Source organism: Phyllostomus hastatus, unplaced genomic scaffold, assembly GCF_019186645.2.
Source record: "Phyllostomus hastatus isolate PE091 unplaced genomic scaffold, TTU_PhHast_1.1 phas_contig_40, whole genome shotgun sequence".
Classification (NCBI taxonomy): domain Eukaryota; kingdom Metazoa; phylum Chordata; class Mammalia; order Chiroptera; family Phyllostomidae; genus Phyllostomus; species Phyllostomus hastatus.
In genome coordinates, this window is record NW_025333872.1 from 82,441,332 (window position 1) to 82,454,029 (window position 12,698).

The following is a 12,698-nucleotide window of genomic DNA, read 5'->3' on the forward strand; positions in this document are numbered from 1 at the left end:
TGTTAACTCCTGTTTAAATAGAACTTTTACAGAGTTGTCTCATACACAGTATCTTAATAGAGCATAGTATTGTGTGGCCAGAGAAACTTTTATTATCCCTTTTATACAGAGTGGAAAATTGAGACTCAGGGAGGTTAATACATGGGCCCAAATTCATACAACCATACTAGAATCCAGATCTCCTAATTCTAAAGCCATTTCCCTTTCCACTGAACCATGCAGCTTTAACTTGAGGATGTTAGTATATTTGCAGTCAGGTAAAGTGTAATTTATTTAAGCACAAATGTTGTAAGTTAATTATTAAATGAGTCATTGTATATTCAATCACTAACTTGAAGAAATGGGGCAATCATATTTTTATATTATACTCTACTGTTTTCTTAAAAATATAAATATTAAATGATATGGTAATAGAGTCTCCAAATAAATTTTTAAAAGTTATGAAAAATATTGTGGGATATTTTCTGGTTTCTTGTTGAAAAGATAAAACCTCTATGCTCATAGGTATAACTATCACTCCTATATTCAAGATTATTGAAATGGAAAAATTATATTTACAGTAAGTTAGACTCTCTAAATAGCCATGGAATTATTTCAAAGACAAATTTATATCAATTTAACACACTTATTTTTATCTGCCTGCATAACTAATAATCATCCTCATTTGATGTCATTTAAGAACTTCGTGAATGCAGACTTTTACTGGTACCTTATTAGAGATAGATAGAGTCAGTCAAATTCTGAGGTTTTCCATCTTTTCATTGGTATTATTCAGCCTCTGTTTGATGTCATGAACTTTTGGAACTAAGATTTTTAAATTAGTGAGGGTTTCTCCACATGAGCACACGGGAGAAAAATCCAACTTACTTTCCTTGAAACAGTATGGATTGGTATAGGACAGGTATGTTGATTACAGGAACACAAGAAAGACCAGAAATAGTTCTACAAATATATAGTTGCGTTCTTTTTTACATTTACCAACATAACTCAATGGTGCTGGAAAAACATGATGTTCATAAACAATAAAGAGCAATTTTCACCTCCAGACCTGCCCCAGTCATGGATGTGTAGATAGGCCTGGCCAGGCACCAAGGTCTTCTCTCTCAGTCTTCTGCAGAAATGTTTAAACTGTCTCTATCTTCAGGCTTGCTAAACGAATAGACGTGAGCCTCATGATACTGGAACCCAAGTTTCTACCCTACATGGTGTACCCAAAACGCACAGCAATAGATATGTATTACCTGTGTTACACTGTTTGAGCCCTGCCATTTGCCACCAAAATAGCTGTGGCCACATAAAAAACAGGAATTTCCGCTGAGAGATGATCCCACGTACACTGGAGTCCAGGGAGTGGTGCAAAACAATTAGCTTTTTCCATCAAAATATTTGTCAGTCTGGTCTCTCTCCCTTTTATCCTTTCCCTGGCTGTCCCAACCCCTATCTCTGCCTTCCCCTCACGGGCCGATTCCAGCCGTATCCTGAAGGGTCCTGTTAGAGCTGGATGGAGGAGGGTTTAGGTCTTTCTTCATAGTAAAGTATCATAGTAAATTCTTCATTGTAAAACATCAACAAGATAAACTAACCGAATGTTGTTGATTCACAGCACAATCTCAATGTACTGTTATGCTCACAATACCTGTGTTATCTTTTCCTGTTATATCAATTATCCTCTACTGACAAGAGTACTGTGCTTAAGAAAAAAAGAGCCATGTTAGAAGATGGAAAAAAATCCAATCTAATTATTGTAATTAATTGGATATTTTGCCCCTCTACTCCTAGAATGTATGCAACTGAGAAAGGGATCTTGAGTAACTTCTATTCCTGAAAGGAGAGATTAGGAAAATAACAAAAAGGTGTAGGTCTTCCAGAAAGAAAGAACTGTTGTTGTTGTTGTTGTTGTTGTTGTTTTTCCAGACAAAGGATGCTGCAATAGAGCAAAGATGAAACACAAGAAGAATATATTGGTCTAGAGAGCCATTAAAGTCAAGTAGTAGTGGTTAGCTTGACAGGCTGTGAAATGAAAGTACCTGGATTTTAATGTTGAACACTCATGCTTACTGGCTGTGACCTGGTACAAGTCACACAAATTCTATTTCTCACTTTTCTCATCTGTAAAATAATGAAAATGATAATATTAACTTCCTTATAGGGTTGTAATAAAAATTAAACAAGTTGATGTAAAGCACCTAGAACAATGCATGATACATAATAGATGCTCAATAAATACTGGCTAGTTATTATTACCTTTTTTGTTGCAGAGGTAAGGTGAAACAGTTCCTATTTGGTGACCTTAATCTCCAGGCAGTGAGCACAGCCTTTGACCAAGGCAATCAGGGCAGAGGGTCTGGCTTGAAAAGAGTTGAGAAGGTTTGAAGAATCAGGTGCATACTGGTGATTCACTAGGGCACTGTTCCTTAACCCTAGATATGCCACTAAAATTTCTTAAAGACATTTTCAAAATACTGATATTTAGGATCCAACCCAGATCACTGAATTTGAATGTCTGGTGGTGGGACCTAGATACAAATCTTTTTTTAAAACTTCTGAGATGATCTTTAAGGACAACCACAGTTGAGAATCAGGAAATGATACAAGAGAATAAATAAGAAATCATAAGAACAGAGAAAAGAAATTTATGGTTATTCCACTCTGCTTTGCTTCATTAACTTCTCTATCAACTCAGTGACTTCTGACCAGAAAGTCAGGATAGTGGCCATCAGAGGAAGAAATCATAATGTCTTTGTTCGTTCAGGCTGCTGTAACAGAATACCACAGACTGGATAGCTTATAAACAACAGAAATGTATCACCTCCCAAAAGTCCCACCTCCTGATATGATCACATAGGGCATTACGTTTCTACATATGAATTTGGTGGTGGGGAGCCACCACCAGATACTCACTTTGTAGCTAATACATCCTCAAGTGGTAGTAAACATGTTGCTGAGATTGGGGAGAATACAGTACTCAGTTTTTTTTTTCTGGGTGGAAAAAAAAAAGGTTCCAGAGTAAGGTGGTGGACTCTGCAAACAAAAATGGGCAAAGGCCATGAAGTGGGGATAAAATAAGGACATAAAGCAGCTCCTTCAGGGGTTAGGACACTTTAGTGTTGATTAGAGAACTGTAAACTGGAAAATTTCAGAGCTTAAGATCTTCTTTCTTGGAAATGATGTGATTTCAATGTAAATCATTTTAAGATGAACTGTCAAAAATATGTACTAAAACAAAATAAAGAAATAATGAAGGCTATTCAAGGAGGTAAATAAAGTGAAAGATGATAGTGTGCGACAGAGAAGAAAGAAAAAGAATTGAAGTCATTGATGCTAGAAGGAAAAATTGATGCCTACAATATTATGAGTCAGTAGCATTAAGCAAGAACCATACCCGGGCACCTTCTCTGTACAATGACAAGGTAATGGATGTCCAAACACTTTGCAAAACTGTTCATCACTTTCCAAAAGTATATGATTTACAGATTATTTATTCACTAAAGTATACACTGTCCAATTCAGACAAAAAATTCAATTTTCAAGTTGAAAAAAAATTGCTGGTTACTTTATCCAATGCGTCAATATAAAAGAAATAATTAAAAAATTTAAACACATCATCTCTCATGCAAGAACTGAATGTACAGTGTCTAAGATTAGAAAAGCTTCTGATAGGCTGTTAATATATCTGAGGAATTGGAAGCAACAATTCTTGAATGATGCCGAGGGCAATTCATGCCTTTACCCTTTTTTCCAATCAACAAACATTATGTTATTTTTGTTTTTCCCTTTCTATCCTTCCTTTAGCCACAAAACTGGTGAGGGCCATGGTAACCAATTAAAAAAAAACACACACACACAAAACAAAACAAAACAAAACTTCCCTCCTTCGCACCAGCAGAGAGCGCTAGTATCTCTCAGACTTTAAACGCCAGGAGTCAAGAACACTGAGATTGTTCCTACTGGGAAGCCGTAGTTGACTTGCTGTTGCTGAGCAACAGAAGAATGGGCGGGACTCGCCCAGCGCGCTTTTGAGCCTGATCTCCGCACGGAAGCGGAAGTGCGGGTGGCACGCGAGTAGGAAGTGTTTAGTCGAAGTGGAGATGGCCGCGCTTGCCCCGCTGCCTCCTCTCCCCCCGCAGTTTAAGAGCATACAGCATCATCTGAGGACGGCTCAGGAGCATGACAAGCGGGACCCTGTTGTGGCCTATTACTGTGAGTCTTTCCGAGTTGCCGCGGCCTCCCCTACCTGCCGGGGCCCACCCTTCGTGCTGGTTCACGGGGCAGGCCCCGCCCCCTGGCTTTAGACCTGAGCTCTAACCTCTGCCCTGCCCTTCTTAGAAGTCCCGACCAGCTCTCTCCTCCTTCGCGGATATCTGAAAAGCAAAACTCCAGAAGCACCGTGGTGTCCACCGCCTCTTCTGTCTTGGGCTTAAATATTCCTAAACTGACTGCATAGTCTTACGAATACTGAAACACAATGACCTGAGGTGTTTTTATTTTTTCTGTGTACACACGAAAGAGGTGCTCATCTCCATCAGGGAAACCTGAAAATAACATGGGTAGTTAGTTGAGTAATTGAGTTGGATCGTCGAAGGTGATTGTCCCAAAGACAGTAGTGATGTGGACGAAAGGACTACAGACTGATTTTGTGAGCATAGTAATATGGGCAGGTTAACTATGACAAATGCAAGCCAATTCAATAAAGTCAGAAATGGTAAAATGGAGAGTATCTGCTACGAAACAAACATTTACATTTGACCATTACTACCTCTGCATCCAAACAGCTCTCCTACCAGTGAGAATTTTTAGTATTAATACCTGGATTAGGACATTTGGTGGCAACATTCTCACTTTGATTGATTTTGAAAGTTATAATCTACAGTTGATGGAAAACACGGATTAAATTTGTTCAGACTTTTTTCCTTTGTAGTGAAGAGAGTAGTTCCAGTAGCGTTATGTCAACTTTGTTCTATATTCTGTATTTGAACTTTACTGCAAATAAGTAACCCAGCAACTATAAATCTTTTGAAAGGATTTTTAGAGTTAAGCTTAATGTGTCCTCAGTTGTTACAAGACTAGCTAGAATCTAATCCATTGTCATCCCTGCAGTATTCCAGGTGTACCATCTTCCTGTCTCACGAGTGCAAGGCCCTTTCAAACCTCCGTGTTCTTTTTGGAATGTCTCCCTTTTTTCTCTGCTTGTCAAATTCCGTATGATCAAAGTTCTAACTCAGATGTCACCCCTTCTGTAGTCAGTAAATTGAATACCCTCTAGGCTTTACTTCATTTTGTTCAAATCTTACATCTTCATTTCTATTGTACTTGTTATTCAGATTCCTCAAGCAGGGGCATTAGTCATTCAGCAGGTATTTATTGAGCTTCTACCTGCAGTTCCTGCATTCATGGCATGTGTATACAATCGAGTTGGGAGATTAAATAATAAAATGAGTATATTATGTAGGATATGAGAAAGTTATGGAGAAAAATAAAGCAGGGAAAGAAACTAGGGACTACCAGTAGCAGGGTGGTAGGGAGTGAGGAGGGAATTTCACTTTTAGAGTGGTCTGGTAACTGCTTCACTGAGTTCATATCTGAGCAAAGACTTGAAGGAAAGGAAAAGTAGACTTTGCTTCATCTGGAAAAAGAGTATTAGCTTTTCTCCATAGAGGGAATAATAAATTCAAAAGTCCTGAGGCAGGGCCTGCTTGAAGGAAGATCAAGGAAGCCATTGTAACTGCAGTGGTTAGAGCAAGGAGAAAAAAGAAATGGTGTGGACAAAGAGGTAGTCTCTTATAACAAAGCAGTAGGAACTGTTGTTCCTGCCTAAAACTAATCTCTACTCATGGGCTCTGTGTTGTATACTTCTGTGACTACCCAGGGACCCTTTATTTCCTGTGTCATTATCCTCTCCCTCTCGCCATTTCTTTCTAAACTTGTCCCAGTTTCCTTTATTTAAAAAGTAAAAATAAATAAATAAGAGCTCTCACTGTGACATTCCCCTGAAATTGTCCTGTCTGCCCAACCTCAGAGATTAACTTGAAATAGCTGTCTGTGGTGGTTTTTGTGTCCTTATCTCATAGGATCCTTTCAGCCCATTGAAGCCTGGCTTCCATGCCCATTATTTCAGTGAAACAGCTCTCAGCAGGGTCATGAAAGAACATTTTTATTGCTAAATCCAGGTGGCACTTAAAAAATATTTTGTTATGAAACATATGCATGTTAAAGAACCTGTATAATGTGTGTATACTGTCTAAGGAATAATAAAATGAACGTTAGTGTACCCACCATGTTTGATGTTATTGGACTTTAATTTTTGCCAATCTGGTAGGCATGAAATGGTGTCTCATTGGAGCAAAATTTGCAATTCATTGAATCTTAATGAGACTGAGCATCTTTTCATATGTTAATTAACCATTTGTGATTCCCTACTGAAATACTGTTTATTGCTTTTGACCATTCTTCTACTTCACCATTTTTCTTAATAATCTGAAGACTGTTCCTTTGTTGTATACATTGCAAATGTCTTCTCTATGTTCCTAGGTCAAGTTTTCATTCAATGAAGTCCTTGTACGTTCAAAACTCTTAACTTTAAAATGTAGCCAGTTTATCAAGCTCTTCTCAATGACTTGTGTTCTTATTTTCTAGTCCTTGATTTCCTTCTGTGTAAGTAATACCTTGTTTGGGACTGGGACATATTGCGCTTCCTCTGTTATCTCTGTTCTCCCCTGAAATTTTCAGTAGACATGTGTTGTGGTTTTCTCCTTTATTTCTTTGTCTCTTAATGTTTTCATAGTTTCCATCTCTTTGTCTCTCTGAGCTACATTTGGTGTAATTTCTTTAGGTCTGTGTTCATCTCCATGTAGGTGTCCTTTTGTATAACCCATTTCTCGAGTTTCTACCTTAATATTTTACTTCTAGATAGTTATTTTTCTTTTGAAATTGGCCTAGCCATTTCTCATAGTCTTTTGTTACTATATTTTTAAACACTCTTTTTCTTTAAATGCTTTACATGTGTTTATACTCATGTGCGGTGTGATAATTCCTATAGCTGCTGTATTTGTGGCTTTGAACCTGCCGTTGAACAGGAGGCTGCTCATGGTGACTTCTTTCTTTGTGACTTGTGTTCTAGGCATGCTAAACCAGTGCACTTTGAACTTCTGTATGCAAATAACTCTACAGGAATCATTTTCCCAATTCTCAACTTCTGTGTTTGTTTCCTGACATGGCTCCTTAGGTCACAGTAGCAAAGTAGTATGCTGCTTCTCTTCTCACATCCTGTCCGCAATTGCCCTTCTCCTAGTTTAAAGAAGAAGGGCATACTCTTATGCATCATGAATATTTTTACAGGTGTATTGCCCTGGAGAAGAAGGCAGAAACCTCCTGGGTTCAGACAAACAGGACAATTCAAATTACTAGTATTAATGAAGCCTCCGTTCGTTAAGGTACTAGGTAGAGCTTCCTGTCTTTCCCTGTGTTGTATGGAAGAAAATCAGAGCAAAGAATAAGCCTTTGTTCAAAATGCTGGGCCTGAGAAAGGATGTCAAAGGAACATTCTAAGTTGGGAGAAGAAGGTGTGTGTTTTTCTAAGTGGGGTGGAGAAGTCACCTGGAGATTGTCTCCTTTCAGGAATAACCAGGAATGAATCCCAGAAGACAGAGGAATTGTTCTTTGAGATGAATAGCTATTATTTGATCATTTTGGATTTTATCAAGAGGGATGATGGGGGACAGTTTGGGACCAGGGTCATGTGAAGAGGGGTGGGGGAAGATTAGCTTTGGGGACAAAGACAAGGAAGGACACAAAGGAAAATTCTCTGTTCATGTCTCTTATACTCATACACATATATGTTCACGGTTAAAAAAGAAAGCGAGAGATATCACCAGTATTGTAGTGTGCTGAATTCCCAAAATGCTAGGAGTTTGTATGAAATGACCTTACCTTTTAATTCTCTCTTCATTATTAAAGAATGTAATTTTTGAGATAAGAGAAAAAATGGCAAAAGAGAAATGCTTAAGGGGCCAGTGCCTTTTCCCATCCAAGTGACAAGCTCATGTAAGGCTCTGGCTTACTGAAACTTTATAATTAGCATTCAGATGACAAGAGGCATGTGGGGACATGGGTTAAGGTATTTATTCAAGTTCGAAAATTAAGTCCTATTTTTCTGGCTGATTGGTTTGGCACTAACAACAATTTTTGCCATTTATGTAGTAAGGTAGACATTCTTCTTAAACTAAATGAGCTGTACTCTTGGTGTGTTTTTGTTTGTATTTTTGGGGGTTTTTGTTTTTGTTTGTTTGTTTGTTTTTTCACAAATACACTTAAAACAAGTGATAAAACAGGCTATTTATTTATTTATTTGCCAGAGGATGTTGAAATGAACAGTATTTCAGTTTTCCCAATCCTGACTTAGTTTCTAGGATAAACAAGAAGCCTCTGGCTGGGGCGGGGGGGGGGGGGTGCTGGGGGAGGACTCTGTAGGATTTTTTTATATGCATCACTGGAACTGATGGGGCGACAGATTCTTTTCTAGTTTTAAAACAAATTTTGAGGGAGACTTAACTGAATTGTCAGCCTAGATATTAAATGATTGGTGATTACATGGTTTTTAGCCTATAGCCCAGAAGGAATTTAAAGAATTCAGTGATTTTCACTTTGACAGAACTTTCATGCTTATCCGTTACTTTATGAGAATGAATTTTCTTAATGTTACTTTCATAAAGTGGAGATAGAACCAAACTCTATTATGGTTCATTATGACAAATCATATTGATTCATAGATATGCAATTTAGCTCATTATATGATGCTTTACTTTATAATTAATGATTATTGAAATGATGATTGAAAAATGATTATCTCAAGGCTTGCATCCTACTGGGTGGTCTTCATTCATTTCTTGTGCCAGGTTATGCCACACCCCTGGGAAAGATTTACACAAATAAAGAACAGGAACTTAAGAAATGTTTGTTAAAGTGACCTGAATTTTAAGACAACAGTGGTCCCCAGAGGGAACTCATGGCCATGTAGTTGTTAGTAATAAAGAACCCTCCACCCCACACACGCATCGTTTATGTAGCTCTTAGCAGTGCCGACGATGCTTTCCTTTAGTGTGTCTGATTCGAACCTCAAGATCCTCCTAGCCGTTCTCTCAGTAAGTGAAGGACCAGGACCTGAATGACAGATGCAGTTTGAGAAATGGCTATATGGGAAATTGTCAGTAGCAGGTGGTACTTAGAATTCCGGTTACAGAGTGAGTGAGGGTAAAGGGACTATTAAACTGATAAAAATTGACCGGGGGACGAAAAGCCAAGGCAGTGATCTGGGAGATTACTCTTAAGTGGAGGGTAGAAATGAAGGCCAGGCTTGATTGAACTCTGTGTGTCTCTCTTTTCTTCTTTTTTTTCTTTAATAAACCAGAAAATTTTGCAGTGTCTTCTAAACACGGACGCTATATGATAGATATTTTGATTCTTTCAGGTTTGGTATTATAGATAAAACCAAACCTAGAAAATCATTCCTTTTTTTTAAATTTGTTTAACTAATTAAACATAAAGTTTCAAGTTTAATTTGTTAAAGTTTCCTCTAGGGGGTGACATTGCACAATTTTAATAGGTTTTCAGTGACCTCATATAAATGTTCTTTAAGAACCATTTGTTTATATGCTTAGAAAAGGTAAAATACAGATTTTAGGAAGTTGTAAATATGTATGCTTATTTCAATTCTGGACAATTGCAAAATTGTGGTTGAGTTTAAATAAAGGCTAAATACTGGGTTTCTTTATTGATAGTGGTGAGCCACATGGATATTAGGATTAATAATTAGTTGCCTATTTATTGTTGTTAATCACACAGAAATTAGATTTTCTAAAGCCAGACAACCTTAACTAAGCCCAAAACAAAAAAAAAGCCGTTTTTCCTTTTTGCTGATTTCTAAATCTGTAAGACTAATCGAAACCCATATCCTGTTACCTAATCATCTTCATTGGCTGGTTAAGGATAATTCACTGTAGTGATGACAGCTTAATAATTAAAAAACACAGAAAGTTGAACCGCTGACTTATCCTTTAGGATTACATTCATTTATCTTATATTTGTTTTTGTAAACATGTGTACACTTGAATTTTACTTTGTAAAATTATTCACTTTAATAGTTACTCCTTTTTTGAGTAAATAATAGATCATTCCATTATTAAGAGTCTATTAACCTGTCCTTAAAACTGAAGGGATGGGACAGTGGAATGTGGTAACTTGTCCTTAACTGTCACTATCTTGGTGCTCGTGCAAATTTAAACATTTTCAGTAAGGTTCATGTTTTATGACAGTTGTGTTTGATTGTTCAGAGTGAAAGCTTAGTACTCGTGAGCAGCACAGGATTGTATAGAATAAGCTTCAGTGCCTGGTAATTTCCTGCTTTCATGCAGTTGGTCATTTTTCTGTGGCTTGGCAAGGTTTTCTGGTTTTTAAATGCCTTTTTAACCTCAGCTAATCATTATTACTGTTTGGAAGCGCTTGGATTCCATTGTACTTCCACTGTGGGATTGTTAAATATTCTTTATTTTTGTAATGGTTGCTGTAGTATTTACAACTAACTTATCACAGTCTATTGTCATAATAGACCTCCTCACATATAAAGTTAAGAACTTTACTTTTTTTTCTCCTCTTTTGTTCTTTGGTTATAATTGTCACAGTACTTACACATATGCCAAAAACCCTAATTTTTTTTTATCTTACATTTTAAAGAAATGTGCAAAATTAGAGAATACAATTTTTTAATATTTTCACATAATTACCATTTTCAGCACTCTTCATTGATTTACATAGTTCCAAGTTTTAAACATGGTTACCATTTTCTTCTCTTTTCAAGAACTTTATCATTTCTTTTTTTTTTGCAACAGTATTTTTTTTATTTTAATCATTGTTCAAACAAACCTCTCCAACACTTATTGTTTGTTGCTTTGTTTATGATGGCCATTCTGTCCGGTGTGAAGTGGTATCTCATTGTGGTTTTAATTTGCATCTCTCTGATAGCTAGCGATATTGAACATCGTTTCATGTGTCTTTGGATTTTCTGTATGTCCTCCTTGGAGAAGTGTCTGTTAAAGTCCTTTGCCCACTTTTTAATTGGATTCCTTGTCTTCTTAGAGTGCAGTCGTGTAAGTTCTCTATATATTTTGGAGATTAAACCCTTGTCTGAGGTGTCATTGGCAAATATGTTTTCCCATACAGTTGGTTCTCTTTTAATTTTGATAGTTTTCTTTAGCTGTGCAGAAGCTTTTAATTTTGATGAGGTCCCATTTGTTTATTCTTTCCTTTATGTCCCTTGCTCTAGGGGACACATCAGTAAAAAAGTTTCTTCCTGAAATATCTGAGATTTTCCTACCTACGTTCTCCTCTAGGACTTTAATGGTGTCATGTTTTATATTTAAGTCTTTTATCCACCTTGAATTTATTTTTGTATGTGGTATAAGTTGGTGCTCAAGTTTCATTTTTTTGCACCTGGCTGTCCAGTTTTCCCAACACCATTTGTTGAAGAGGCTATTTTTACTCCATTTTATGTTGCTGCCTCCTTTGTCAAATATTAATTGACCATAGAGACTTGGGCTTATTTCTGGGCTCTTTGTTCTGTTCCATTGGTCTATGTGCCTGTTTTTTATGCCAGTACCAGGCTGTTTTGATTACAGTGGCCTTGTAGTATAGTTTAGTGTCGGGTATTGTGATCCCTCCTACTTTACTCTTCTTTCTCAAAAATTGCAGCAGCTATTCGGGAGTCGTTTATAATTCCATATAAATTTTTGAAGTGTTTGTTCTGTCTATGAAATATGCCATTGGTACTTTAATAGGAATTGCATTGAATGTGTAAATTGCTTTGGGTAGTATGGACATTTTGATGATATTAATTCTTCCAATCCATGAACATGGTATATGTTTCCATTTGTTTGTGTCTTCCTTGATTTCTTTCTTCAGTGTTGTGTAGTTTTCTGAATACAGGTCTTTTACCTCTTTGGTTAGGTTTATTCCTAGATATTTTATTTTTCTTTTTACTATTTCAAATGGGATTTTTTCCTTGATCTCTGTTTCTGCTGTTTCATTGTTGGTGTACAGAAGTGCCTTTGATTTCTGGATATTGACTTTGTATCCTGCTGTTTTGCCAAATTCATTTATTAGGTCAAGCAGTTTTTTGATAGAGTCTATAGGATTTTCTATGTATACTATCATGTCATCTGCAAACAGTGACAGTTTTGTTTCCTCCTTTCCGATTTGAATGACTTTTATTTCTTTTTCTTGTCTGATTGCTGTGGCTAAAACTTCCTGTACTGTATTGAATGGAAGTGGTGAAAGTGGACAGCCTTGTCTTGTTCCTGATCTTAGTGGAAAATATTTTAATTTTTGGCCATTGAGTATGATGTTGGCTGAAGGTCTCTCGTATATGGCCTTTATTATGTTGAGGAATGCTCCCTCTATTCCCACTTTGCCGAGTGTTTTTATCATGAATGGGTGCTGTACCGTATCAAATGCTTTTTCTGCATCAATTGATATGATCATGTGGTTTTTGTCTTTGCTTTTGTTTATGTGATGTATTACATTTACTGACTTGCGAATATTGAACCATCCTTGCATCCCTGGAATGAATCCCACTTGGTCATGGTGTATGATCTTTTTAATGTATTATTGGATGCAGTTTGCCAGTATTTTGTTGAGGATTTTAGCGTCAG

At 36.9% G+C, this 12,698-nt stretch overlaps 1 protein-coding gene across 2 annotated transcripts in view; it reads left to right on the forward strand.

Annotated features, from left to right (window-relative positions):
- Nucleotides 1-4,055: 4,055 nt before the first annotated feature.
- The window catches only part of VTA1 (vesicle trafficking 1), a 47,712-nt gene continuing 39,069 nt past the window's right edge, over nucleotides 4,056-12,698 (forward strand). For both annotated transcript variants that reach the window (XM_045843246.1, XM_045843247.1), the window contains exon 1: nucleotides 4,056-4,200. In XM_045843246.1, the coding sequence (XP_045699202.1) occupies nucleotides 4,089-4,200 (112 nt within the window). In that variant the 5' untranslated portion in view covers nucleotides 4,056-4,088. The remainder of the gene's footprint in view (nucleotides 4,201-12,698) is intronic.